General features: G+C 34.9%; 4 protein-coding genes across 17 annotated transcripts; all 4 read right to left on the reverse strand.

Moving 5' to 3' along the window:
- Positions 1-1450: 1450 nt before the first annotated feature.
- Positions 1451-12553, reverse strand: LOC118039942 (uncharacterized). Of its 6 annotated transcripts, XR_004685992.2 has the most exons (17): positions 12067-12553; positions 10317-11446; positions 10013-10194; positions 9215-9414; positions 8985-9053; positions 8783-8848; positions 8574-8646; positions 7990-8146; positions 7595-7886; positions 7382-7496; positions 7061-7224; positions 6871-6945; positions 6583-6763; positions 6351-6440; positions 5865-5930; positions 5404-5455; positions 1451-5286 (listed from the first exon to the last, which is right to left on the reverse strand). XR_004685992.2 is itself a non-coding variant. In XM_035046785.2 (14 exons), the coding sequence occupies exons 1-14, from the start codon at positions 12391-12393 to the stop codon at positions 6301-6303; spliced, it is 3168 nt and encodes a 1055-aa protein (XP_034902676.1). In that variant the 5' UTR covers positions 12394-12553; the 3' UTR covers positions 5997-6300. The 6 variants fall into 6 exon arrangements, 5 of the variants coding, with proteins under 5 accessions (XP_034902676.1, XP_034902675.1, XP_034902679.1 ...); XM_035046785.2 differs by lacking the exons at positions 1451-5286; positions 5404-5455; positions 5865-5930 and having other exon boundaries at positions 5997-6440; positions 10317-11443; XM_035046784.2 differs by lacking the exons at positions 1451-5286; positions 5404-5455; positions 5865-5930 and having other exon boundaries at positions 5997-6440.
- A 4705-nt stretch (positions 12554-17258) lies between these two features.
- On the reverse strand, positions 17259-18185 carry LOC118039941 (heavy metal-associated isoprenylated plant protein 19). Its single transcript, XM_035046783.2, has 3 exons — positions 18046-18185; positions 17859-17940; positions 17259-17773 (listed from the first exon to the last, which is right to left on the reverse strand). The coding sequence occupies exons 1-3, from the start codon at positions 18073-18075 to the stop codon at positions 17592-17594; spliced, it is 294 nt and encodes a 97-aa protein (XP_034902674.1). The 5' UTR covers positions 18076-18185; the 3' UTR covers positions 17259-17591.
- On the reverse strand, positions 18046-20730 carry LOC118039940 (uncharacterized). The gene is made up of 3 exons (XM_035046782.2): positions 19840-20730; positions 19640-19721; positions 18046-18915 (listed from the first exon to the last, which is right to left on the reverse strand). The coding sequence occupies exons 1-3, from the start codon at positions 19957-19959 to the stop codon at positions 18755-18757; spliced, it is 363 nt and encodes a 120-aa protein (XP_034902673.1). The 5' UTR covers positions 19960-20730; the 3' UTR covers positions 18046-18754.
- Positions 20731-20872: 142 nt separating this feature from the next.
- LOC118039937 (uncharacterized) lies at positions 20873-25879 on the reverse strand. Of its 9 annotated transcripts, XM_035046776.2 has the most exons (7): positions 25182-25268; positions 23873-23976; positions 23542-23624; positions 23312-23434; positions 22409-23212; positions 22042-22258; positions 20873-21921 (listed from the first exon to the last, which is right to left on the reverse strand). In XM_035046776.2, the coding sequence occupies exons 2-7, from the start codon at positions 23898-23900 to the stop codon at positions 21380-21382; spliced, it is 1797 nt and encodes a 598-aa protein (XP_034902667.1). In that variant the 5' UTR covers positions 23901-23976; positions 25182-25268; the 3' UTR covers positions 20873-21379. The 9 variants fall into 9 exon arrangements, with proteins under 9 accessions (XP_034902667.1, XP_034902662.1, XP_034902661.1 ...); XM_035046771.2 differs by lacking the exon at positions 23873-23976 and having other exon boundaries at positions 23312-23425; positions 25182-25879; XM_035046770.2 differs by lacking the exon at positions 23873-23976 and having other exon boundaries at positions 25182-25878.
- Between the last annotated feature and the right edge of the window lie 771 nt (positions 25880-26650).

A 26650-nucleotide genomic window follows, 5' to 3' on the forward strand; every position in this document is an offset into this window, starting at 1 on the left:
ATTGGAGATATAGATTTGGGGTGCCAATAATTTCATTGCAAGCTTGTTTATTTATAAACACCAGTTGTATCTCATAATGTACGAAGGTATCCTCATATTGCACAAAATCATATTTTAATGTTTTTCTTATCTTTCTTTTTTTATCTCTCATCTCTATAAATTCCACATCCTTTTGTTTTTTTTTTGTTTTCTTTTTCCAAGAGATTGATTTTTTCCCCAATTGTCAATTATAATCCCTTAAGTTCTAATATTGCGCAAAATAAAGTTCGAGTCGAATGATAATTTTTCTATACACACGAGAATCTTACAGTGAGCTAGTCCGGAACATCAATGCTCGACATGAAAATAATAAACTAGTAATTTACATGTATGCTGTGGGTCAAACAACAGCTTTTCAAAAATATAAAACGAATAGCTACAGCGTGTGTTTCAAAGGACAATACTATCATTCGAGATATTTTAAGAGCCCCTATTCATATAAACGTGTGAAAAGTTACAAGAGATGTTGTTTGTATCAAATTCACATAGAAAAGTGTACAAAACACACGAACACACACATACAAAGAAAGAATGTGTAGTTAGTGGTATAAACATCAATACTTGTATTTAATCATACAATGTTTGTGCAACGAATAGATAAAGGCGAAGCTGGGTTGTAAGCATATGTATTTTCATTATTTGCATCAAAGAAAAGAGAGAATAAAATCAACAAATAAAATGATGCAAAATGGTTAATTCATATCCAGTTGCTTTAAAAAAAGAGGAGTTCTTTCACACGCTTCAAGGCGAGGAAAGAAATGCAACTAGTTGAGGGTGCATGAACACGATGGGAACAAATACAACAAAAAACCACGGTGTGATAAAACTTTGAAATAGTCAACTCATTTTTAGATAGATGCAAACAATACAACTTTAGAGTTTATTATTTGTTTAAAATATGCGTCTTGCATGAACATCGGACACAAAATACTAAGACATTATTCGATAAAATATCAAATAAAACATATTTTAATGTTTTGTTTTCATATTATAACGACAGCACATCATTGTTCTATTTTTTAGACAATGTTTATGACCCTCTGCTTGCTCTCATGGATCAAATTTGTTGGTTCTGATGAAATTTCTGATTCATTTTTTCAAGTGCACAGAAAGGAAAATATAAAAGGAACAACAAAGCATTGTGAGCTTGTTTATATATATATATAGTTTACAGAGGGAAGAGGTTGTTTATACCTACTGTGTATAACCAACCACAAATGTTTTTTGCAAGAAAAAGAAGAATTCGGTCAAAGCGACCAAGTCCCAGTCAACTTGTGACAGATAGCAAGCAACCGGGCATTGCTATCAATCCAGTACCAAAGCCACCAAACGAATTCGAAGCATCTCTATGTCCCGAACTTGTGACGAGCTGAAGGTTTTTTAGGAATAAATATAGCCAATTCAGGATAAAAAAACATAAAAAGAACCTCGCTCAACCAGTTGAAAGACAACTGTCAGTAGCGTTTCTACCAAGCACTGGTAGGATGATTACAAGGAATAAATTGTCTGAATAACACCACCTACTGGCAAGACCTTTTTTTAGGTCAATAAAAGCAAGTCTTAATCATAGCAAAGTTAAGCAAGGCCATAAAAGTTAAGGAGGTAATATTGTTCAGTTTCCACTTGTACTTGAGAATCGCTGAACCAAAGAATTGAATAATCAAAACTCCACACCGCCCTTGAGCGCAAGTGAATAAGTGCGCATTGAATGAAAGGGGCCGTCAATGGAATCAGAAAACTCATAAATTAAAAACTGAGATATAAATAGTATAAATCACATTGATCACCCCTTTGTGTTTTACATGCAACAAAAAATGGCCAAAAAAGGCAATTGACATAATTCATAAAAAAAAAAAAAAAAAAGAGGATTCCCGCCACATTTTCTAGGACCATTTACCAAACCATTGAAAAAAAACAGAAAAAACTACCAGGGAAAATCCCAGATTACTCGATAGCCAAATAATTGGTCTACAAAAAATTTTCAACAAACAGAGACGGATTTTGATGTGTATCATGAAATAACACACTGCAGATACCAAAACAAGGTGCATGATAGAAGTATAATTGCTGTGATGACACTATCACTTATAATTTCATAACACTAGATCAAAACAGCACTCAAACAAACTGATATCAAAAGCATCATAGAACATACATCCACACACCTCCTGCATACATAATGTTCCCCAGACAAGGCCAGAAAACCTTTTTGCCACTCCAGCCACCCCCCACCTCCAAACCAAAAAAAAAAAAAGAATAGAAAAGAAAGGGGATAACAACTAACAGGTTTTGGATCACATGATAAAACAAAGTTTGTAATAGCATCGCTAGAACAAGTTTGTTAAAATCTAAGCCTGCTCGGTCTTTTCTCTTTGCCATGTCATCCTTTTCTAACCTATGGAAAAGAACTTCTGAATTCAAAAGCATTCCATTTTTGGCAACTAATAAAAAGACCAGCCAAAACTAGGACACGTTAGCAAAACAGTGGAAGATTTTCAAACCTCATTTTTCCTTAGATAATATCATATTACCTTCCACTGCATTCCAAAAAAATATATATAGAACTCACAGCAATTGCCAGTTAAGTCAAACACAATTCAAAAGCAGTGTGAGAAGCAATAAACTACACACACAAATGGATTAGTATATCATTTTAAGAACCAAAATAGGAAGTCAGCAATGGTAAAAGATGAAGAGAAATGAATAGATAAGAAATGAACCTTAATTCACACTGCCATACTCAAGAAGGTTGCATGCCTAGAAAAATATCATCTTTTAAGCTTACGTATGCCAAAGACAACATAAGAAGATCATAAAGCTTGAGAAATATAAACACAAATCTAAAACAATGTAGAAGGTTGCTTACTAATTCTTTTTTCCCCTCCTGTTTTACTAGTCTAATAAAATGACTCGACAAAATCCTCTTATCTTCTGATTTTGAGTTTGAACTTGGAATTATTCCTTAAATCACCCAATGTTACATGTAGAAAGCAGAAAACAAATGCTCCTTTCAACATGCCCATCCAAAATGAGCACCACAAAACTCAGTGCCAACTAATTATAAATAATTCTAATATAGGCTAATCAATCTTTTTTCAAACAATGATTTGACAGGGAACAATCAAATTGGAATTGATGCACAATAATCATCAATCCAGCATTTGGATAATTACACTCGTGAATTCAGCAAATCATCAATGAAACCAATTTGACAGTGGAATGGGGAGAACAACTTATATAATTAAAGAAAAATGAAATCCCAGTATTCTAATGCAACGAGGGCAAAAGCTAATGTACTTTGCATAACAACAAACATTTGTGAAAATAATCTCAAAAGAAATCAAATTTCCTGTTCACCAACAAATTTAGTTTCATTATGAAAGCTCCTGTTGAGTAATTATCAGGGGAAGTGGAAGGACAAGTTCTTCATTTTGACTTTACACCAAATCAGTTAAAATATAGCGTATCTGTATGTCAAGTTATTTTCTCTTCTTAGCTATGTTTTGTTTCTCCAACGAACTATATGCATAAAAGTGCAGTAAACTAGTTCTACTTAGAAGGAATTTTCCTTCACTCAAAACACAAGTTTTAGATCCAAAGATATTAACCACAAGCAATTTTTTTACACTAGGCTCTAAATCAAACTAGAAAAATAAGAAATAACTCGAACCATAAGGCCAATTAGAGGTTGCACTGAATGAAGCATGGCAATATTTGCATTCAATTCACATGGACAGACAGATATGATAAGGAGTGTATATCTTTGTAATACTTCTGTCAAAAACCACCAGCCTATATAGCGGCTGACATCAAACCAGAAATGCATGTTGCACACCTTTTTTTTATCAAGATAGGTACACTAAATATAGAGAATATTTACTCTAACAAGCTTGGCCCCATACATGTCCCTCAACTTTGCCTTGAATGGAAAACCAAGCCCGGCGCAAAAAATTAAACCCAATGAACCCCTCTACTTCCATCTTGTGCATTTTTAGTCCCACTGTACATAACTATCAATATCAAAGTAACAGAACAATCCAACTTGCCTTTTATTAAATCATATTTTGTGTCCTGTCATTCCACTTGCCAGAATACAATGACTTGGCATTATCAGAGAACAATTCTAATTCGCCAAAAAGTTCATATGAAAAGACTATCTCATTTCTCTGTATAATTGAAAAGGAAATAGAAATTAATTAATCTGATTGAAACACGGGGAAGAATAGCAGCATCATCCTTTTTGTTTTCAACAATATTCAAATCCATGTTTTTATCTCTCTATCATACTCTCTCTTTTCCCCTTCTTCCCCATCCATCCCTTCTACACCCAAACCTGGAACAGTACTTGCACCCATACCCAATTGGGAAACTGACAGTGGAAAATACAGAGCTCAGGTGGTTAAGGTCAGATATCATGTGGGTAGAAGGGAAGCCTTGGAACTTGGAATACTATAGTATCTTTTGTGCACAATTCTTGCAAGATTAAAGATCAATATACTTTAAGGCTGGTAGCTTGTGCAATACTTCTCCACACAACCTCCTTTCCTCACCACATGACCAAACACAGAACGCTCTCTTGCTTGTCATTTATATTGTTGTAATAGTAAATATTGAAACATGATGCTAGAGTAGGCTATGAAAGACTATTAATTCAACTTATTCCAATCCATAGCAAGCAGTCAAGGTTGAGGCATAATGAGAAAAATATTCAGGTCCAATGCCACATAAGTTTGACCAATGCTTTAACACATCATTCCAAACAACAAATTTGACCAGCTACTAACTCAAGAGTTCCAGTGATCACCCAAATCCAAGACACAAGGGTTTCAAACAAATGAATTCAGGATTAACACAGATCATATCTTCGAAACATGTTCATTGAGCTTAATTAAAAGTATAATTTAATATTTGCTAGGGAACACCTAAAAGTATGAGCAAGTTCAACTAGATTTATCTTATCCAGATGCAATTTTGACTGAAGCTTATGCTTCACAATAGTATTTTGTCACATCCTGTGTTTTGTATCCAATATATAGATAAAGCTTTTGTACGAGGAACACTGACTACATATGGAAGGCAATGCATGGTTCTTATGAAGAATCAGTAACAAATTATGGCAACATCGGAGACCAAAATTCAAGAAAACCTAAAATTAGACATTTCATGTTATTAAAAAGTACACAAAGCTCAAAATAACCAATTAGTTTTCAGATACTTACCGGAGCTGCAAATGGATGACACAATGCCCTGGAAAAAAGACAGGAAACAATATTGATACATTAGCATTTCCAATGGAAATATAACACCTTCCCAGTAAGCCTATTTAAGTAGAGAAGTGCCAAATCTAAAACCTGAATTACTTACTAAAATGCACTATCACTTCAAGTTTGTAGCAGCAAATCTCAGGAGCAAGTGCCTCCAGAATGACAGGCCATGGATCAGATGCATGCACTATGTTAGCGCATATAGATAGTAAAGGTAAACAAAATAATAACTACAGCCATTGATAATGACCACATAAAAAATATAAACATTGACTGCTTAAGCAGTCCTGAAATGTCTGAAACACAAATGCATATTGCAAAACAAAAAAGGGTGCCAGATGTAGCAACACTGAAATGTAAGAAGCATATTAAACAGCAGACATGTTCTTTAAAAGCACCATCAAGATCCAAACAAACAAAAGAGGCCCAAAAAAATCTATCACAAAAAGAAATATAAGCAACCCTGGGAATTCTAGTTCAAGCTCATGACAGGAAAAGAATAAAATTTCCAGCACTTTCGACGGGTTATTAAATGAGCTCCTAAAAAACAAACCAAGGTACCTTCTCCTGGGTGCCTTTTAAGCATCTAAGCACTGGAAGGATGCCTCAAACCAGGGGAAGATTATCCTGGATGAAAAATTTAATTAGACACTCAAGGACCAGAAAAATCAAATAAAAGGGTAAGAGAAAATATAGACTCCAAATATAAAAGTGAAATAATTGCAGCACTTAGAATGACAAACGTTTTGATATTCAGCACTATATACAACCATATGAGTAGAAAATACAGGTTAAAAAAGCAGAAAACGAGATTCTTCCTGCCTGCTTCAGCAATGGGTCTCAAAGAACATATACAATTACTAACTCGTGGGTTCCAGAATACTTCTTTCCTTATTATGTATCCCACAAATCCAATTGCAGCAACCATGTCCAAAGTACAAAAAAAATTGTAGCAGAGAAATAAGTGCAAATTTGATGAAATTTCACAATGGCCCAATTAAAAATGATTACAAGAGGAGAAAAAACGCCTTTGGCAAGTTGTCTTACAATAGAACCAGTACATTCCACTGAATGAACCGCCTGTAAAGAGTACTGCTGACCACATATCACCAGTTTTGACTTCAGCCATGCGAAAAACTGCCCAAAGCTCAGAGGCCAGAAGACAGAATATAAAGATAATGTGCAATGATTAGATATCTGAATGGGTTAGGTCATAATGTACAAATTCTAGTGCAACAGCATGTCTGGAGTCAGAAAAGCAGCAACATGGTTCACTTGCCCGTGATGAATGGGTGAGCTAGTGCTTGATAAACTGTCATCCTCTTCTCAGGATCCAACACAAAGATTTTTTCTAGAAGATCTTTAAAGTTTGCTAGCATCTTTGGATCCTCACCAGGAGAGCCAGAAATAATAGACCCAACATCCTTTGCCTTTATATTCGCAATAATCTTTTTCATAATCTGCAGGAAAAGAAAAAAAAATCAAATCAATCAATTTGAAATTGGACCACCACAAGGTACAGATGTTACGAACAAGTCTGTGAATGGGACCTACGCATACAAAATACCTTTTTAGTAACAGGATCTTCCTCTGTAGCATGAAAATTCAAATCATTATCAAAATGCTGGTCAACAAATGCACCCTGCATGTAGAAGTCAAATCAGATAAAGAAGGAAAGCCAAATTCAGGAACAGAGTTGCAAACCACCATGGAGAACCATCAACAATGATTATCGGGTGGGGTGGGGGTGATTTTACCTTCTTAAGCATCTTCTTTGGGAAAGGGCCCTTCAATTCCATGTGAAGTCGTAGCATGTCATTGTTTGTAGAGCCTGGAAAAAGAACTTTTCCAGAATAAAGTTCATACAAGCAGCAACCAACAGACCACATATCCATCGGATGATCATACGACAAACCAAGAACTGCAACAGAAGTGCATAATTACTTTTTCCCTATTTGGAAACAATTTTACTGTTGTAAATATTATGAAATATCAGCTTCTTTTTTCTGGCGAAAGTGTGTCAGTAACAATTTATTTAACAAGAGTACCCAAAATAGTTGTTCAACAATGGAACTTACTTATTTCAGGAGCACGATAAAATCGGCTTACAAGGTACGGTGTAATTTCATTTTTACCAGAAAACATCGCATTACCAAAATCACAAAGCTTCAGCACATTTTTTGCCTCATTTACCTGTGGGAAAAGATAGGAGGAAAGGGTGAATTAAATAGCGAGTAATCAATGGATAATTAACTAAAGTAACATAACATAATTGTGGCACTGAAACTTACAAGCATATTATCAGGCTTTATATCACTGTGAAGAACACCACAATTCCTTAGATGCTTCAGAGCAATAAAAAGCTGTTTTGCATATGCTCTGACAGCAGTTAGTTTAAGGCCAATATCTCGACCAAACTTTTTTAGGACCTCACGAAGGTTCATATGAAGAGATTCAAAAACTAAACAAAGATGGTTTCTATACTTGAAACTTGAAAGAAAACGAACACAGTGACGCTTGTTCTCTGGATCTTGACCAGCTAATTTCTTCAATATTGAAACCTCTGTATCACCAGCCTTACGCCTGCACCATAGACGTAGAATCAGCAGCCAATATAATAAGTTGACAAAAAGAACAAGGATAAGAAAAGAGAGAACACAATATTATTAAAAAAATGAATACTAACATTGTTTCATTGTTGCGTATAATTTTAATAGCCACTTCTTCAGGTTCATCAATGCCAGCATTCAGATCCTTTGCGCGAACTACTGTAGAAAAGACACCTTTTCCATGAGCAGCAACAATCTCATATCGACCATCAAGTACTTCTCCGAATCGGTGGCCTACATACCAAAATAATAATATAAAAAATCAAAATAACTATTTGAAGAGCAAAAACAACATATTGATCTACCACATTCACAAATTTTCAAGATCAATAAATGCTTGCGACAAATTGAAGACAAGTTTATACTTCCTATCATTGCCTCTGAAATGATGTAAAGTGAAGTCTCATCCTCCAGAACAAGAACACATGTTCCCCGGGGGGGGGGGGGGTTTAACACTTATGGATTAATAAAATAGCTTTTACCATGAAGAGTCAAGTTCAAGTTCAAAAACATCCATCTATTTAAAAAAAACATGTTTCTATTAGGTCTTATATTCAAAAGGCAAAAAAAGTATGTCTTAGGCAGTGCTCAAGATAAAAACTAGGGGGAAAGGAAAATAGAAATGACAATGGAGGAGATTATCACATCTCAGAATACTTACAATAATATCCTACAGGATCATCCCAATTGTCATGAAGACCACTCCTCACGATTGGCAAACCCTCTCCTTTACCCTGCAACACATTCAAAGCACAAATCCTTAGCATAATTGCTCATGAATAGTTTAAAGAACAGCATTATGCAACTAAAAAGGAAAGTATGACAACACAAAAGACAGATATACAAGATGCACAAAACTGTGGATCTTACTGTTTTACGAACTCCAACAGGAGTCTCTCCAAAAATATCATCACAATATTTTTCATCTCCTTTACCCTGCAACACATTCAAAGCACAAATCATTAACATAATTGCTCGTGAATATTTTAAAGAACTGCATTACACATCTAACAGAGAAAGTTTAACAGCACAAACGACAGATAAACAAGAAGCACAAAACTGTGGATCTTACCGATTTACAAACTCCAACAGGAGTCTCTCCAAAAATATCATCACATAATTTTTCATCTGATCTCTCACTCTGCGCATAATAGTAACCAAAAAGAAAACATCAGCAAAGCAAATCAATGGTGAACTCCATTGTGGATTCAGTAGAAAATGTGTATACAGTTCCACCTATATGATTATTAAACTTGACTAACCAAGTAGAAACATATGACAATAGGGAACAAATGGACAGACCTTTGGCGAACCCTCTCCAAGCCCAGCAGTTCCTGAAGTCCTCTTGGAAGCTTGTATTCCATTTTGTACAGGTGATTTCCCCACAGAAAATGATGTCTCAATAACATAAACATCAGCACCATCAGTCCTACCATCAAGAGTTTCTGGAGCAACATTGTCAGCTGCTGCTGATTGGCCAGAACCTTCTATAGGCTCCTTGTCTGCTCCACACAAAACAATCTTCTTGTGAGAAGAAATTAGCATGAGCAACACATAATAATACAGAGAAAACAGATAAAAATGGTTGGTGTAAACATCCATCAGTACCTAACCCTGCTCAATATCTATTGTATGAATCAACAATGGGAGCAGATTATTCTTTTAGGATTTTCAACTAACAAACAAATCATCCATCCACCATTCCAACTTGTGAGATGGCAACAAAATTATTGCCTAAATGTAACTCAAACTAAAACTTAAGCATTTTGCAACAAAAACAAGACTTTTCTAGCCCTTGGATGAGTATTAACACATCATATAAAACAACATTCTTGTTGTTTAAGTTGCAAAAATTGCAGGTACTAGTGGAACTTGGACATCAAATAAAAAAGCAATTCTGAATCATGTTTCTTGAAAACAGCATGAAACTTTAATAAGCAAGTTGTCAAATATAAATGAGACTCGTCAAGCAAGCATGTCCAACTTGAAAATCATGTTCATCTATGACACAACAAACCAAACAGTTGGAAGTTGATCCTGAGCTTAAGAGTTAATATCACAGTACAGTGTAAAAATGAAGCTGAAGGAATGGAAAAGTACTTTTGTCTGCATCTTCTGATCCAGACTCTTTCAGCTGCTGCAACTGCTGATTTCTATATTTTTCAAGAATGGCGTCCCTTCGCTTTCTACTCTCCTCCTTTATTCTATCAAGATTATCCTCTTCCTGTTCAGCTAATTTCAGTGCAATCCTTTCTTCAAAATCATCTTGGTCATCTTCATCTCTGAAGGAAAATATAAAACATAAAGTTGGGTCAAAAAGGAGCTCTAGGGATATAAATTTTCTTGAAGTAAAAAAGCTGTTTTCAATTAAAATAAGCATTTCAATTTTATCAATAACGAATACCTGTTTAGATTGTCTCTTCCCTGTCCTAACAAATTACTGTTGGAATTATAAAATTTGTCTGAATTGCTCTTAATAACCCTAGATTTCTCCTTATCCCTGTCATTTCGCCTCTCCCTTTCCCGTTCTTTTCCACTGTCATGGTCCCTAGCTCTATCCCTTTCTCTGTACCTATCTCTACCATTCTCCCTTTCTCTCTCCGTATCTCTATCTCTGTTGCTAGCCCTTTGCATATTTTTGTGTTTGGTCATATCTGTTTCCATCCGTTTTTTTCTATCTATCTCCTCCACCCTGTCCCTACTCCTCTCCTGTCCTTTCTCCCTCCTCCTTTCCCCATCTAGCTCCCTATCCTGTTCCTTCTCCCTTCTCCAATCGCTTTCCTTGCTCCTCTCATTTTCCATCTCCCTTCTCCTATCCCTGTCAACCTCTCTCTCCCTGCTTCTCTCTTGTTCCTTCTCTCTTCTCCGTTCCCTCTCCCTCTCCCAGCTCCTCTCTCTGTCCTGTGCATCCTTATTGTGATGCCATTCTTCTCCATCAAAAGACTTGCCGTAACTAACACTCCATTCCCTATCCACATTTCTCACTGAATCTCCAATGTTGCGCAGCAAATTCCTGCTGTATCTAGACATTCTTTCATCATAAGAATCATTCTCAATCCTGTCATGGTGTCTTTTTCTTCTCAAAAGAGCCTCATCTTCAATTACACTACGGGAACGAGATCTCTCCCTAACTATATCTCGTGACACTGATCTACTTCTAGAATGAATCTCATCATGATACTTATCATGTGATGGTGAACGTGCCCTCTTATGCTTGTCCTCGTTGCTTTCAGATGATGGTGACCTCTTCCAATCCCTTAATTTGCTATCATCACCCTCAGTTAGGTCAGTATCCCGGTTATTCTTTCGCTTACTTCCTTTTGAAGGGTATCTAGATTCCCCATGCCTCTTCTTGTCATCTGTATGGTTTTTGTGACCCAAACTACCTTTGATAAGATCCTCTGAGTCAATTTTAGAAACTAACTCATCTTGAAGCTCAGCCTTAGAATCTCTTTGAAAGCTGACATCATTGTCAAACTTATCAACAACTAGTTGATTACTCACGAAACCATTGTCTTTCTTGTCAAATCCCTGCTATAAAATATATATAAAAAATAAGTCACAAACTTTGAAACATGACAAACAGTGTGGGTGATTATCAAAGGAAGAAACACATGTGAGCACGCAGGAAAAAAAAAACAGAAATATTCAGAATAACAGCTTCTTACGAATGAATATAAAGCCATCAGTTCTCCATTGAAAGGCCAAGAGGAAACGTCTTTCTTTTTGCAATTCACACATGTTCGTGTTTGTAGGTGCAAGCAGGTTCTTACTTAGGTGTATGGAACATGCTCGATAAAACTCTCACCAGCCAAAAATTCATCACATGTTCCAAAAATCAAAACAAGCATCCGTTTGGCCGCTGAGGGAAGTTGGTAACAAAAGGAGAAAATCATAGAGAAAACATTTCCATTCAGACACTCAGATTTTCAAATTAAAAATCACCTTTCACGTTACTCTTTTAAAGGAGAGTCCCAAGAGTAAGCAATTTATGAGATTTTGTAGCTCTGAAAAGCAGTATACAAAAGGAATTGAGAATCAAGATTCCACGTTTTATTAAATTTCTCAGCGACCAAACAAGAAGCAAAACAAGGCAAGAAAAAGTAGCTGTTTGCGTTAAAAAAAAGGGATAAAAGAGGGCAAACAGAACACACCAGATTTTGAGAATCAGTTATTTCCTCGCGTAATTCATTGGCCTTGATATCGACACCACCAAAACCTTCCTCCTCGAGAATTTCCCCTTCCTCCACGTCATCGTTATCAGCTCTATCACCATACGCAACAGGAACCGGAGGAGGAAGAGTAGGGGGGGCGATTTCTTCACCGCCTTGCTTGGTATCCCCTCCGTGCTTCTTGCTACGATGGCGGTGATGTCGGTGGTGATGGTGACGATGTTTCTGGCGCTTCGAGGACTTCTCCACCTCTTCATCGGAGGAAGATCCTCGGTGCTTGCGACGTGAGGCATCGGAATCGCTCGCCATTGTTTGGTAATAGTGACGGGGAAGCAAATCTAGGGTTAAGGATTTTTTTTTTAATTAGGGATTTTTCTTTCTCTATGATGGAAAGAGGGTGATTTTGGAAATGCAGTGAATTGATTACGTAAGTAATTTGAAGGGGAGGAGAGGTCGTCGTCTTGCGTTGGCTGACTATCCTTTCCAGATTTGGAACGATGACTCGCGCGCGTGCCTAGAAGAGCGTCTGGGGTGGTGCCGGCTGCTTTGTGATTAAGGTTTTGGATTTTTAAGTGATTTTTATTTAAAAATATATTTAAATAATATTATTTTATTTTACTTTTAGTATTAGAATATTAAAATATTAATTTAAAATTAAGAAAATTGAAAATTTGCGATGCAACTGACTTCTAAACAATATTTCACCGTAATTGGATATCCACAGGCTCCAATAACAGAATAAGCCCATATCCCCATAGCCCAACTAACCCACCTAATCTGTTTTCATGAAAAACTAGATGCCATGCTCATGCACTATAACATAAAGTAAATGTGCTTAAAAATATTATAGTTATAAATTAGTGATAGATAATTAATGCAAACTGAAAGTGTAATGAAGCTAATATTTTAAAAGGGAAAGAAAAAGGTTGTGTTGGTGGTCAAAAATTTAAAGACTAAATATAATAAGTTGTAGCAATTTATAGTATTTTGTGAAGAAAATTACAGTATTTTTTTCATATAATTTAGCTTTTTTATCAATAAAAAAAAGCTAAATTCTCAATCAATTTAATATTAAAAAAATAAAATCAACAAAGATAATTTTAGAAAAAAAATCATAATAAAAAAACAAAAAAAAACATGTGGGAGACATTGTAGCAGTCCATAATATTTTGCGAAGAAAGTTGTAGTGCTCTCTCCACGTGATTTAGATTTACTTGTAATTATAATATTAAAAAAAATCAAAAAGATAAATTTTTATAAAAAAAAAAAAAATAAAAAAACTAACATGAGAAAACACTGTAGCAGTCCACATTTCACAATGTTTTATGAGGAAATATACGGTATTTTTTCCAGTAAAAATGACAAAGATAATTTTGAAAAAAAAATCACAACAAAAAAACATGTAGAGAAACACTATAACAACTCACAGTGTTTTTGTAAGGAAAGTTATAATGTTTTCCCCATATGATTTAGCTTTACTTATAAAAAAAATATAAAGTTAAATTCTCAATCACCTCATTATTAAAAAAAATCAACAAAGATAATTCTAAGAGAAAAAAATTATAATAAAAAAAATCACATAGAAAAACACCGTAGCAATCCACAATGTCTAAAAAAATTACAAAACTAATTTTCAAATGGCTCAATATTAAAAAAATAAAATCAACAACTATAATTCAAAAAAAAAATAACAAAAAAATTATGTAAAAAAATACTATAACAATTCATGATATTTTATGAAAAAAACTGCAGTAATATCTTCCTGTGATTTAAGTTTTCTTAATTATTACAGTTAATAGCTATAACATCGACTGTGATAAAATAGGTTAATTAACACATGAATGAAACAAAGTATTCATCAAAAATTAAAGTTTTTAAAGGGCACATGTCACGATGATCCTAGCATTGGCTTATTTTTGTATCTTTTCTACAAAATTTATCGAGTAACGCTAATGAACATTAAATTGGAGTTTAGATTTTTTCCGTTTCGAGCATTTTACCTTGTATTGGAAACACAAAATCATCATTTTAAAATTAATATTAAAAATTTAATTTTTTTTCGATACAAATATTAAAAAAATCATTTACATAAAAGAATCATAGTCTAAAAACTTAAAATCATATGATAGTTTTCAAATTTATTCATGCTTTTTTTTAGATATATATTATCTTGTCAATTTTAAGTTATTGGAAAATGTCATCCCTTGACTAGTCAAGGTATCCTCTTCTTTTTAATTCTCCATTTCGTTTTGTTCTTGAAGTATTTTATTTAAAATTCAAGTCCTGAGCGTTTGATCTCCAAAATTCATGAAACAAGGTAAATACTGATTAATTCAATTCTAAATAATTTCTTTCCATACAATATAATCGACTTTAATTGACAAATTGTTTAACATGTTATATTTGTTTTAATCACACCCGTATGTTTGTATATACGTTGACACACACTAGTATCTTATTAGAATTAATTAAAATATTATATTGCACGAGCTTCTCATTGTCGTCATACAAACGGTTTATTATAGATTCTCATAGTAAAATTATCTATTTATCTTTAAATAAAAAAAAAAAAAAACCCTGAGTTCTTGGAATTTATGAATTTAAAATATTAGCTCAAGGCTCGTCTAATTTTATTTCTTTTAATTTTAATTTTTAAAAGTTTAAGTTTTTTTTTACTAGTTTTATCTCTTGATATTTAATTAAATAAAAGATTTGATTCTATTATTTTTATCATTTACTTTCTATAGGATTTTTTATTAATTTTAAAAATAATCCAGGTCATGTTAAATCTTTTTATTTTGTTATTCTTTGTTGAGTTTAACTTTTTCATGGATTTTTTAATTACATTAAATTAGTTGTTTAAATACAAACATGACATATTTATTTCATAATATTTTATTTTATTTTATTTATTTTTATAGTTTAGGTGTCCCATGCAACTTTTTTCATTGGCACAGTGCAACTTTTTGTAGTTGCATTATATCTATATTAATGAACTTTTTTTTTTATAGTGGATGTGTGTCTACAATGAAGTAATGATAAGTCTTCAAATAAATTTTTATTTTTTTTCATTCTAAGTATGATATTGATGATACAATATTTTAAAAAATATTTTGTCCAGTATGCATTAAATTTTTTCTTCTTAGCATCTCTACATCTCTCAACATGTTAAATAAAAAAATTGACACGTGGCATAATGCATGTCAAGAATTAACAATATCTAAACCCGTGAAAAAACTATTGTACACGGGTTATGAATAATTGTGGATTGGAACAATAAATTCATGATTTTTTCCTTCAATAAAAGTCATGAAATAATTGGTTTTAAGAGTTAAATGGTCTTTTCATAGGGTTCGTTTATTATTCTAAAGTTGTTCGGTGGCATCTCGGTTTTCTCACATTTTTTTGCACGATAAAATTACTTGAATATTCTTAAAAAAACACTTAACTATAGTCCTGGGGAATTTTTCATACTACACCTATTCAAGCATGATGTAATGATTCTATCGCTCTTGAAATTAAATTTCTCAGAGTTTGATTATATGGGTTTATTCGCATTTTCACAATGTTTTTTTTAATAATAATTGTTTGGTCTTATAGGCATGTGGTATTTTGTAATAATGTTTTTACACTCACCTCCCTCCAATTACCATGCATTAGACATTCTTTTGATCAATTGAGGTCGCTAATATCTTTTTATAATTTTTTTACATTTTTCAAAGCATAATTTAATTACCATATTACCCTTAAAATAAAAAATTTAAAAACTTGACTTAAATGGCTTATTCATAATCTCATATTGTTTTTTTTTTTTTTTATAATCATTTGGTATTAAAAAAATTTAATATTTTAATTAATATCAAAAGTTCTCAGCACCAATTTTTTTTGGGTCTTTTTAATTTTTTTTGTACTTTCAATATTTATTATATAGCTTATTATAATTGAGCTTTCTAATTTATTTTAATAAAAAATTTATAGTTTTATTATAATCTGGTACTCTATATCATAAATTTTATAGGTTAATTATAATTAACCTAAATTAATTTTAATGTATTGCAATCTTAATATTTTTTTTTTAAAAAAACTATATCATAAAATATGTCCCCATGTAAGTATTTAAAAGTATTTCAATCCATATACATTAAAATTTTAATTTTCTAAAATAATTATATTTTTATAAGATTAAAAAAAAAAAATTCTACCCAGTATAAAAAATTAGTTATCAAATAGTTTATAGTTGGCATCTCCACATTTTAAGTCTATTAGGAGGGTATTTGATAATATATTAGCAATTATTTTTAAAAGTTTATTGCTTAAAAATATATCAAAATAAATATTTTTTATTTGTTAAAAATTATTTTTAATATTAATATGTAAAAACTATCTAAAATTATTTAAAAATATAATTTTAAATAAAAAAAAATATTCAAATTTCAATCTCGTTTCCAAATTCAGCTATTATCGAGAGGGAATCTCAATTGACGCTGCTGGAAAAAAAAGACTCTGGCTAGGTAATTGTCCTCTAACTCCGGGCACGCGACAGAGACCCAGTTAGGTCCTAGCCGGCCAAGGAATCTCGTCACATATAAAGAAAGATTTACATGAATTAAATATATGCATGTTTCTGAAGCATGTGGCATTCATTGAATGAAGTCAAGATTTGATTTTACGAGGTGAAAATTCTCTATGACCCCAGGTCCCAGTCTTTAATCTCAACAGTGATCCACTAATCTACATGGGCTAGCTATCATTTCAAATGATGATTTCTAATTGTAGAGAGCAAGGAGATGGAACATTTTACCGACGCTTCATACAAGCTGGTAAGGCTCATGGCTCTTTATACATCCATGAACCCTAGATAAAGGATTTCAATCTATTTCATCTTTATCAACCTTTTCTTCCTCTTTTTCTACACACTTTGCAACACGTTATACAGCCTTTTCAGACTTGTTCATTATCATTTTTGTCACTAACTTAATTATCGAAGAATCGTAACTTTCAAACTGGACTTGCCTTGCAGGATCATCAGCATTTGAAGCTCCATTTCTACTAAAGATCAATCCAAATAAGCTGTGAGGGGAAGCCTACATGTCTGCAGGGGTTAGTCCACCTCGTCACTGTGAAAATGTAAATCCCAACACATGCCATTTGAATGGAGGCAGCACAGTCCCACATGAACTAGAAGGCGATTAATTTCTGTTTTTTCACGAAATAAATACAAATGGAGTGTTTTGCAGTTTCCGCTAAACATGCTTTTTCTAAGTACATACTAAAGATGTGTGAATTACATTTTTACATCTCTACACACAACATAGTCCTTTTTTCTTCAATCTACCACATCTCTGCTTGAATTTTGAGTTTCCTTTCCATTTCAGCAGTATCTACGCTGGTTATGCTTTAATGATAACACTCCAGATGCCAAGTGTCAAGACGTGTGGTTTGGTCACGCGTATTATGATGGCACGAGGAATTTTTTATAGCAACATCACAAGGAGTAGGAGCATGTGTTAGCCATCCACGTTTGGCGACGGGTCTTCCTGCTCATTGCCGCCGCCGAATTCCTGAATTTCCAATATCTCAACTCTACGGTTCATCTTTTTCCTTAGCTTAATGGCCACATCAGATGGTCGAAATACTCCACATACACTAATCCTGCATTGCTGCTTCTCGATCAAGTGTGTCTCTACCTCTTCAATATGTATAAAGGAAAAGGAAAAGGAAAAGAACAGGTTAATTTGTTATTAAATGAATACTAAAATAAATGACTGTTTTACCTTTCATGTTGAGAATGATCCTCCTAGCTTTTCTGCAACAAGCATTACAATCAAGGTTGATTCTTAGCACCATGCAGCAAGTCTACAATCATACGTCAAAAGAAGAGGTCTATTTAATTTTCAATCAGTTTGAAAGGAAAAGAAAACACAAACACGAATCCTTTTGAAGACGCTGTTTGCAATTTACCTTTGCAGGTATGTAGTTGCTAAAAGACATGGTACGAAATCAACGATGGGCTGAGCTGATGGCTCGGAACATCCAGAGAAAATAAGGAATGTTTGATTTTGAGAATTTGAAGAATAATAGAGCAACCGTTGTTTCGGCTTAATTTTGGATCGTCTGCTGGGAATTATTTGCCTTCATTTTGGAATCTGATTCTACTTGAGCTGAGGAAGGGGGTTTTGTTTGGCACGCCTGGCTTGTTATCCCTAACTTCACTTTTCTGCTTTGTTTATCTACCTCACTAGCACAAGAGGAATCGTATCTTTCCCTCTTGTCCCATGCTTCGTTTTACTCCATGAAACAATATACGAAGCATCTCTTTCTTGTTTGCAAAGGTTTATGTTACGCAAACGTTAGCCTGCCCTGACCTCACTTCCCTGAAGATAGAGAAGGAGACAATAGAAGATTATACCTCCTAGGAATGTACTCTTTTCCTTCAAATTGGCAACCAACCTCTGCACATATCTAACAAAAACTCAGAATTTTGATGTTCTTCAAAATGATCTGCCTTTCTTATCTGTTTCCCTTACAAATTCAAGCATACTCGTAAGAAGTATCTGATATTCTATTTCAGTTTCTCAACGCAATATTGCAATTATATACATGGCTAATTCACGCGGTCACGATCTTTTGATGGCAGAATCGTGTGCTTTGTCGAAACATTTACATGTCATCAACGGGAGTAAGAACGAAAAATTCGCTTGATCGTTGCCATTTTGCCTAGAGGATTTCTGTACACAGCTGCAACTTGTCCTGTGGATACTTTCATACCAGGATACCTACAGGTGAGAGTTACCTTCTTTTCCAATACATTGATCAATACAGATTCTGTCTCTGCATAAAAAAATAAAGAGTGAAGTATAGATGCCTATTGTGCCTATAGAGAATAAGAAGACATTGTCATTGTATTCCAACGGGCAGATGGCCCAGTAAATAGGAGCACAAATGGATAGGGACCCATCACTGCAAAAGGAGACAAAAATATGCCGGGAGGATGCCCTAGTTGAATATTCCAACAATCAGAGTATCAAAAACCTAAAATTAAATGTGGTAACAAGATAAATGGAAGTGTATATTTCAATTGATACTCTGACCATTGCTGTATCAATATTATGAACAGAGTTTGAAGTTCCACCCCTCAAAGTAACAGATGCTGGATTAGCAAGAAAGATTTTTATTTCTTAACAGTGGCAGGAAAAATTTTTCGTGCCCTTTCAAAAGATGATGTTTCATGTTTTAATTCCTCGACATTTTTGTACCAGCTTTTATGAACATTTTAAGTCACTGAACATTGGATGAAACTCATGCATCGCAGCTAGAGAGGCCCAATTATCTATCTGATTACAATATATTCGGAAGCAACTTTTACAAAGCAATATCAATGTCCGAACATTAGTTCAGCCATTGCTGTAACTCCAAGAAAATTTCTTGAAAGCGCTCCCAAAGAAGCAAGGACATCCAAAGCAATTATTTAGAAGTCAGGAAGATTCCTAAGAATTTGTTACATTTCTTTGGGTGCCCAACATCTCAATGGCCAAGTTTCAAGAAATCTACTTACCGTTCGTTCTTGACATGATGTCAGCTAGTCTCTTTTGACATTCTGCACATCGAATATCTGCTGAAAGAACAATTTCCTGAACCTTCAATGGCCACCCACCACAAATCATAAGAACTTGCGTAAGTGTTTGATTGTAAATGGAATAAGTAAAAAACTGTAAGATCAGCATATGAAAGTGGAGAGAGAGAGAGACTACAAACAAGGGGCAAGGTTAAGGATTCAACAGAGGCAAGGCTAGTTCCAGAGTATAGCATGTTATGTGACTTCTTGACTCCAATTCCGGGCATCTCCTTCTGAGGCCGTGCAGCAAAGATACTCATATAGGAAAGTAAGGTAACGAGTTCAATCCCATCTTGCACTGGGAAAGAAAGAAAGATGGAGAAAGAAAATGATATGAAAAAGATCTAGTAACAGCTTCTGCTGTACTGATAGAGCGAGCCCGACTTTTAAGATGCTTCAATTGTCGGAGAACAAGGAATGAAGATGGAACAAGTTGCAAAGCCCAAGTGAAGTGAAAGGGGGCCTTGAGGGTTAGTTGACAAAGATGTTTCATTCACTGAGGCAGGCCCACACAAAACACTGTTTCTAAACTTTCTCCTCTTGAATTATTCCTTGTAGCTTGCTTATGAGACCAAACACCTGCATTAGTACTACAATCTTTTATTAAGCTCAATTAAAGAGTCGTGTAAATGAAGAACTTGGCAAGCTGCAGCGAGCCAATAGAAGCCGAGTTTTTAGACGGAGTGAGACCTAATATAAGGCTCGATGGGTCTCCTGCTCGAGGTTGTCACTGCTCCGCTAGTAAAGCCACCAAAGTTTATATTCTTTTACCAAAACAGTCAACATATGAAGGTTTTAACCGCCTTGATTTGATTGTTCGGCAGCCTTGATGATACACAACTGGATTGGCCAAATCAAGCAAGTGGCTTGTGGTTTTCCATAGATCTACCAAGCAAATATATTCCAATTGCCCAGAATTTACCGCCTCTGGGCTCAACAGCTTGCAGCCTTGCACTCTTTAACAGATGTTGTTACCCGATCCAAAGTATTGATGATGAAATTAACAGAGAGATCAAACCTAATACGCAGGATATTGTTAAAGAACAGATTGTCTATGATCACACGAAAGGGAACTGATGCTTTTCCAAATTCTAAGGAGGCGGCACAAGCAATCCATTCAACTTGAACCACGCATAAAAATGGAAATTGATCAAAGTCTAAAAAACCTTGGCATGAAGAAAAGGTGAAATGGGATAATTTTATTACCAGAGATAATAGATTACAGATCAAAAGCAGAAATCATCCTGCAAGTCTTTGGAAGGTACAAGTGCATGCAGGGGTTAAAACTCTACAAGGTCATCCAAAATTGCTGCCTGATATTCACGGTCCCCAGCGGATACTGTTAGATACAAATACATAGCTCCGGTGAAGAAGAGCTTGGATGCAATCTCTTCTCAAGAACAGGAAGCACCATGGAAATATGTTCCACTTCGAGAGATGGATGTCAACTCTTCCACATCCCAACAACACGAAGCCTATCCTATAGATTTATAACCAGGATTGTTTGGAGGCTCTTAATAGAGAAAAACCCCAGATGTATAGCAGCTCTCTTAATCCACTTTCGAGGTCATCAACATTAGCAATCTATCAAAGGCATTGAACCCTATTATCTAGACATATACCTCTGCAAAAGACTGAAACGTAACATCTGCTTGAGATGTCCTAATAACAAAGAATCGATCATCTAGACATAACCAAGCCTGTTAGAGGCTGCACAACAGCACAAGTAAACAGAGAATCCCCCATGTACTTGCAGTTCTCGTGATCAACTTTCAAGGAAGTTGGAATCAGAAATCTTTCACCTGCATTGGATCCAACAGCTTCTGATAACCTTAGACCACCATTATTGTTGTGATGCATCTTATGGCCAGAACTCCCACTACCACGTCTTCTCTTCTTTATTGAGCTCCACCTCAATTGGGCAAGCAAATTATCCTTCGAAAGATCTGGAGGTGCCTTCAACTCTTTTCTCATATCAAGTCTACTTTCCAAAGGATAATCGCCACATTCAGGGTTGGCCTTTCCTGACTGCCTGGAACCAGGAATGGCAACTTGGGCCAATTTGCTCTCATCAGATATGAAAGTTACTTGCTTTCTTTCCAAGCAGGATGATAAATGTGACAGAATATCTGGCCTTTCCTTGATATGTTTCCACGCATTTCCCAACCATTCTAGGGAAAGTCTCAGGTCAGAACAGCAAAAAACTGATTCCTTCTTTTCTCCTGAAAAATAAAAATAAGTATAGACATTGAAGTTGAAAAGTTAAAGTTTACAACAAAATATTGCTATGGCACAGGACTTAACAGTTTTGCAATCTAATTTCAAGGAAGGAATTTTCAAACCTGGGAAAAAAACATGAATTCTATCTTCAGTTTCTTTATGGACAACAATGCCTTCCCACCAAGCATCGTTCCACCAAGCATCTACAGCAGTCCCAGCATCAGCAACTGATGCCATTTGGCCTTTATTGAACTGGGGAGTGGGCCGGACAACAGTCCTTCCACTAATCCGGATAGCCAATTGGTCAGGAGCAGCAACCCTAGAAACCAAAACCCATTCCTGCAACATAAAACAACACCATATGTAGAACTTAACTTATAAAAATATGAACTTAAAAGGTCATAACTACAAGTGTATGAATTCTTCCTATCCCCTCTTTTTCAATAATGGAAAGCAAAAATGTTGCAAACATAGACAAAGAATGCATACCTCTAATTTCTGGGCTTCATTAGCTGCATCGCTAATATCTTGATATCTCACCTTCACCTTATCTTTGTGCTTCTTAATTATTGAAGCTCTGAACCAACAACCTCTAATCCCACTGTCCTGAGATAGCACTTCAACTTCAGAACTAACATTTAGACTTTGAGGAGGATTTTGCATAACCTCTGCTGTGGACAAAAAGGCATATCCAGTTTTGCCATCAACCCTACTAGTATGAAAGCTTTGCATGTTTATATACCTTGCAGTCAACAATTCTTTGCTGCCAGTGCAAACACCATCATTGTCTTTTGATCGGCGAAGCATCTTCTTAGGCCTCATCCTACTAGCATCATTATCATTTCCTTCCCCTCTCAAGCCACTGAATGGATGCTGGGAATTTTCCAGATAATTTGAAGGAGGAATGGTCAAATACCTAAGAATTTCCTGGCTCCAGTATCCTTCAACTTGAGTAATGTCAAAGGGTGTGACTTCTTCATTGTCAAACTGCTTGTAGCAAACAAAGGGATTGAACCTAGTATGTACAGCCTCATTTAGGAACTTCTTGAAATGCTGAGGACTCAGAACGATGGCCAATCCATCTATGCATTTGATACTGAGATCTTGAAGACAAAGAGAAAAAAAAATCTCTCTGTCATTAAAATTGTGAGGCAAAACAATATCAACCTCATCAATTTTGTGAAACCAGCGTACCATAACCATTTTGTTCCCTTTTGAGTCCTCATACAGGTCTTCCAGGTAAGCAACTAGTCGTTTAGACTCCTCAGCTAAGACATAAACAAAGTCATGAACCTGAATGTTTTTACAGAAAGCACTAAAGAATTTAGATAAAGGCATAAAAAATCTGGTGTCCACATAAAAGACAAAAAAAAAAAACACAAACACACTCACTGAAATTTTGACACCATTCCTGCAAAAAGACTCATAATGCTTCCTTCTTTTCCTGCAAGTCCATGGAGAACCTAACCACAAAAATTCTGAATAATAATGCCCCAGCTTCTGCGACTGAATATCCTAGTAAGAATGTAAATATGTTAGAATCCAAAAAAATATTCCGTGTACTAAACATCCCAGTTTGACAACATGTAAAGATTCCAAAGGGTCAATAGCATCATTCTTACCTTAAACGTTTCCATATCCAACCGAGAAGCATCACTGTTATCCAAGGAACCTGCTTGGATGGACTGTTCATGAGGAAGTGAACCTGAAATTTGATAGAAAATCAAAACTCAATGGAGGACCATCACCAGGGAAAGAAACAAAAGAATGAAAGAACAACGCTGATGCAAAGAGGAGCATTAACAATCAAAAGAGGAATATTTATCAGCATACCATCAGAGAAAAATCCAGGTTACAGATGCATTTACACAAACATGAGCCTTTAGCACTTTTACAGGAGGGTTTCAGTTTCAATATGACAACACAAGAGGGTACCATGATCAGGAAAGTTACTTGTGTAAAATATGATAGACATGGCCATGAAAGATCATAACCTAGATATTGAAAGCATAAGCATCCGATGCTCTAACCAGCTCTTTATAATTGAATGAGTATTCCTGCAGCCCAGATCATAGTCAGTCGGCAGTAACATAGCACAGAAATAGGAGATTATGACTGGGACAGAATTAACAGTTGGGGCAGTAAAACACATCATGGGGAGCAGACATGAATAAAGGTGTAGGAGGGCAGTCAACCCTCAAGAAAAAAAGTGTAAAGAGCTAAAAGAAAATGAATATGAAAATAAAAAGCTGCTGGCCTGTTAAACAGATATTTTGCACGGCCTATAGAAATTCTTGCTCCAATACAGATATGACAAAAACACAAGGCAAAATTTCCAATATTTACTGTAAAAAAGGAATTATGAATTTGTTGTTTAGAATTGTAAAGAAATATTTACATTTCCGGAGATTCTTCAAACAAAATAAAGTTTTTGGATTACTACAAGAGCAAAATTCCCAAATTCTGGAAAGAAGAAAAAACGCAAGAGGTGCCTGGAGGAGTTTCATCCATTCCTCAGATCAGCACAGCACATGAGGGGGCGAACTATCTAAGGAAAGAAAATACTTAAGAATAGATATGACTCATCTTCAAGAAGAAAAGGACTATAGACATTAGACCTCATCACATCATTGACAACAGCCCTAATTAGGGCATCTACAGACATGTATCCACCACTGCGGATTCGTAACAGATCCTTAAAGATGTAAACTTTTAAATTTGATATAATAAGGCCATCCTTAGGGAAATTCTACAACAAAAATTTTCCATATATCCCAGAGAATTTATAGAGCAATGAGAAACATCTATGCAATATTTCCTATCCTCCACATCAGTAGAGTAACAAGTAGAATTCTACCAAGCAAAAAGAAATCACAAACCTAGGCGAGGGGTAGACATCTTCAGAAAAAAATAAAATAAAATCAAAGGGCTCAAAAAGAGACCGTGCAGCAAGGGAAGCAAAGACAGACGGAACTGCCAGACTTAATTTTTAACGAATTAAAACTTCAAAAAAAAAAACACGGACAATGGGAAGATTCATGACCTCCTGGTGCAAATCAGGAAAAATATTGAATTAAGAAAAAGAGCGATGCAAAACCAAGAAACACGGATACAAATATACCACGAGATCTATCATAACACCGAAAGAAACCACAAAAAAAAAAAACAAAAGCTTGGAAATTTTGAATATTAATAACAAAGCTTTCGTAATTTAAGAAAACTAGGAACAAAAGCGTTTCAATTAGGTTTTTTTCTTATGTACCTGAAACAATTGAATTGAGCCAATCAATAACCTCTCTTCTGGACTTGAGCTTCACAGGGGGGGTCATGGAATACAAATTCGACCGAATACTATTTGCAAAATAATAAGACATGTGCCTCAAGCTCTTTTCTTTCCCTGTAATAGCCAGATCTATTCCACCGTCGTTTTTCTTCAGGTAATACTTCACCTCTCTCCTTCCTTTATCGCTCGACACATTCACCTCCTCCCAGCTCACGTACCCCGCCAACGCCATTTCCGCCGGCGACCAAATCCCCAACCTCTCCACCATAATTACTCAAAAATAAAAACAAAAAGAAACGGAATTCAAGGGAAGAACGCAGAAATAAGAGAATTAGGGTTTCTCTCCTTAGGCTCTCTCTGTGATCACCTTGTCTGTTTATATTTTCTCTCCCTGTCTGTTTATTTGAAAGGAGATTTGAAAAGGGAGGGGTGCAAGGGTTTCGTGGTGTAGGGATTTTGAGGGAAGTTAGAGGGTAACGATTGCGTCCACGAGGGTGCCACGAAGGAGAGGAGGTTGGAACTGCGTGTGCGTGGATTGATATGGAGGGAAAATGGGTTTCCTAACATCTCCTTGTTATTTTTTTTGTATTTTATTTCTTTATTCGTGAACTGTGTCTTCAAGCAACGGACAAGCAACAAGTTGAAAGAGAGGGAGATAAGGAAGTGATGCCCGCAATTTCCGTTGTTTTTTAAATGAAAGACTGCTCTATCTATGTGCCAGTTGTCAGAGGATAACTTATTTATTGAAACTATTAGTGCTGTGTGTGTTTGTGTGTGTGTTACGTTATAATTATAATAATATAATTAATCTCAATTATAATTATATTTTTACCAAAATACACTAAAATAACTAAGGTTTTTTTTTAATGAGATAAAAACAAAATCATAACTTGGCTTTGTTGGTTGGCGCGCGTGAAGACCAGAGCAAACGGGTTTTAGAGTTAACTAGACACTTGACTCGCGCGATGCAGTAGGTTATTTTTTTGTATAAAAAATATATAAAAAATAATAATTTAAAAATTTTGAGTTTTTTTGTAAAAGTTATACCCAAAATCTTAAGTTTGGCTATAACGACTGGCCTAAAAAGTAATATTTATAATATTAATAATAAAATTAAACTTCATGACCCAAGTCTAAGTGAGCCTGACTCAACACTGGACCCAAGAATATTGGATGTGGGTCTGGCTATAAGATCGTGTCATAAAAAGTGTGATAATTAAATGGATTAATTAAAAAAAACAAAGAAAAAAATCAACAAAAAGGAAAAAACCAATGAAGAAAAAGAAAAAAAAATTGAATTACTTGGGTTAACCCTTTAAACCAGGTTATCCTGTAAAACCTGCGATTCGCATCATAAAAATTTGATAACTAAATAGAAAAAAAAATGACAGGTTTACCCAGAATTAACCGGGTTAACTAATTAAACTAAGTTAACTCGTCAAGCCCGA

The sequence above is a fragment of the Populus alba genome, chromosome 8 (assembly GCF_005239225.2).
Source record: "Populus alba chromosome 8, ASM523922v2, whole genome shotgun sequence".
Taxonomy (NCBI): Eukaryota; Viridiplantae; Streptophyta; class Magnoliopsida; order Malpighiales; family Salicaceae; genus Populus; species Populus alba.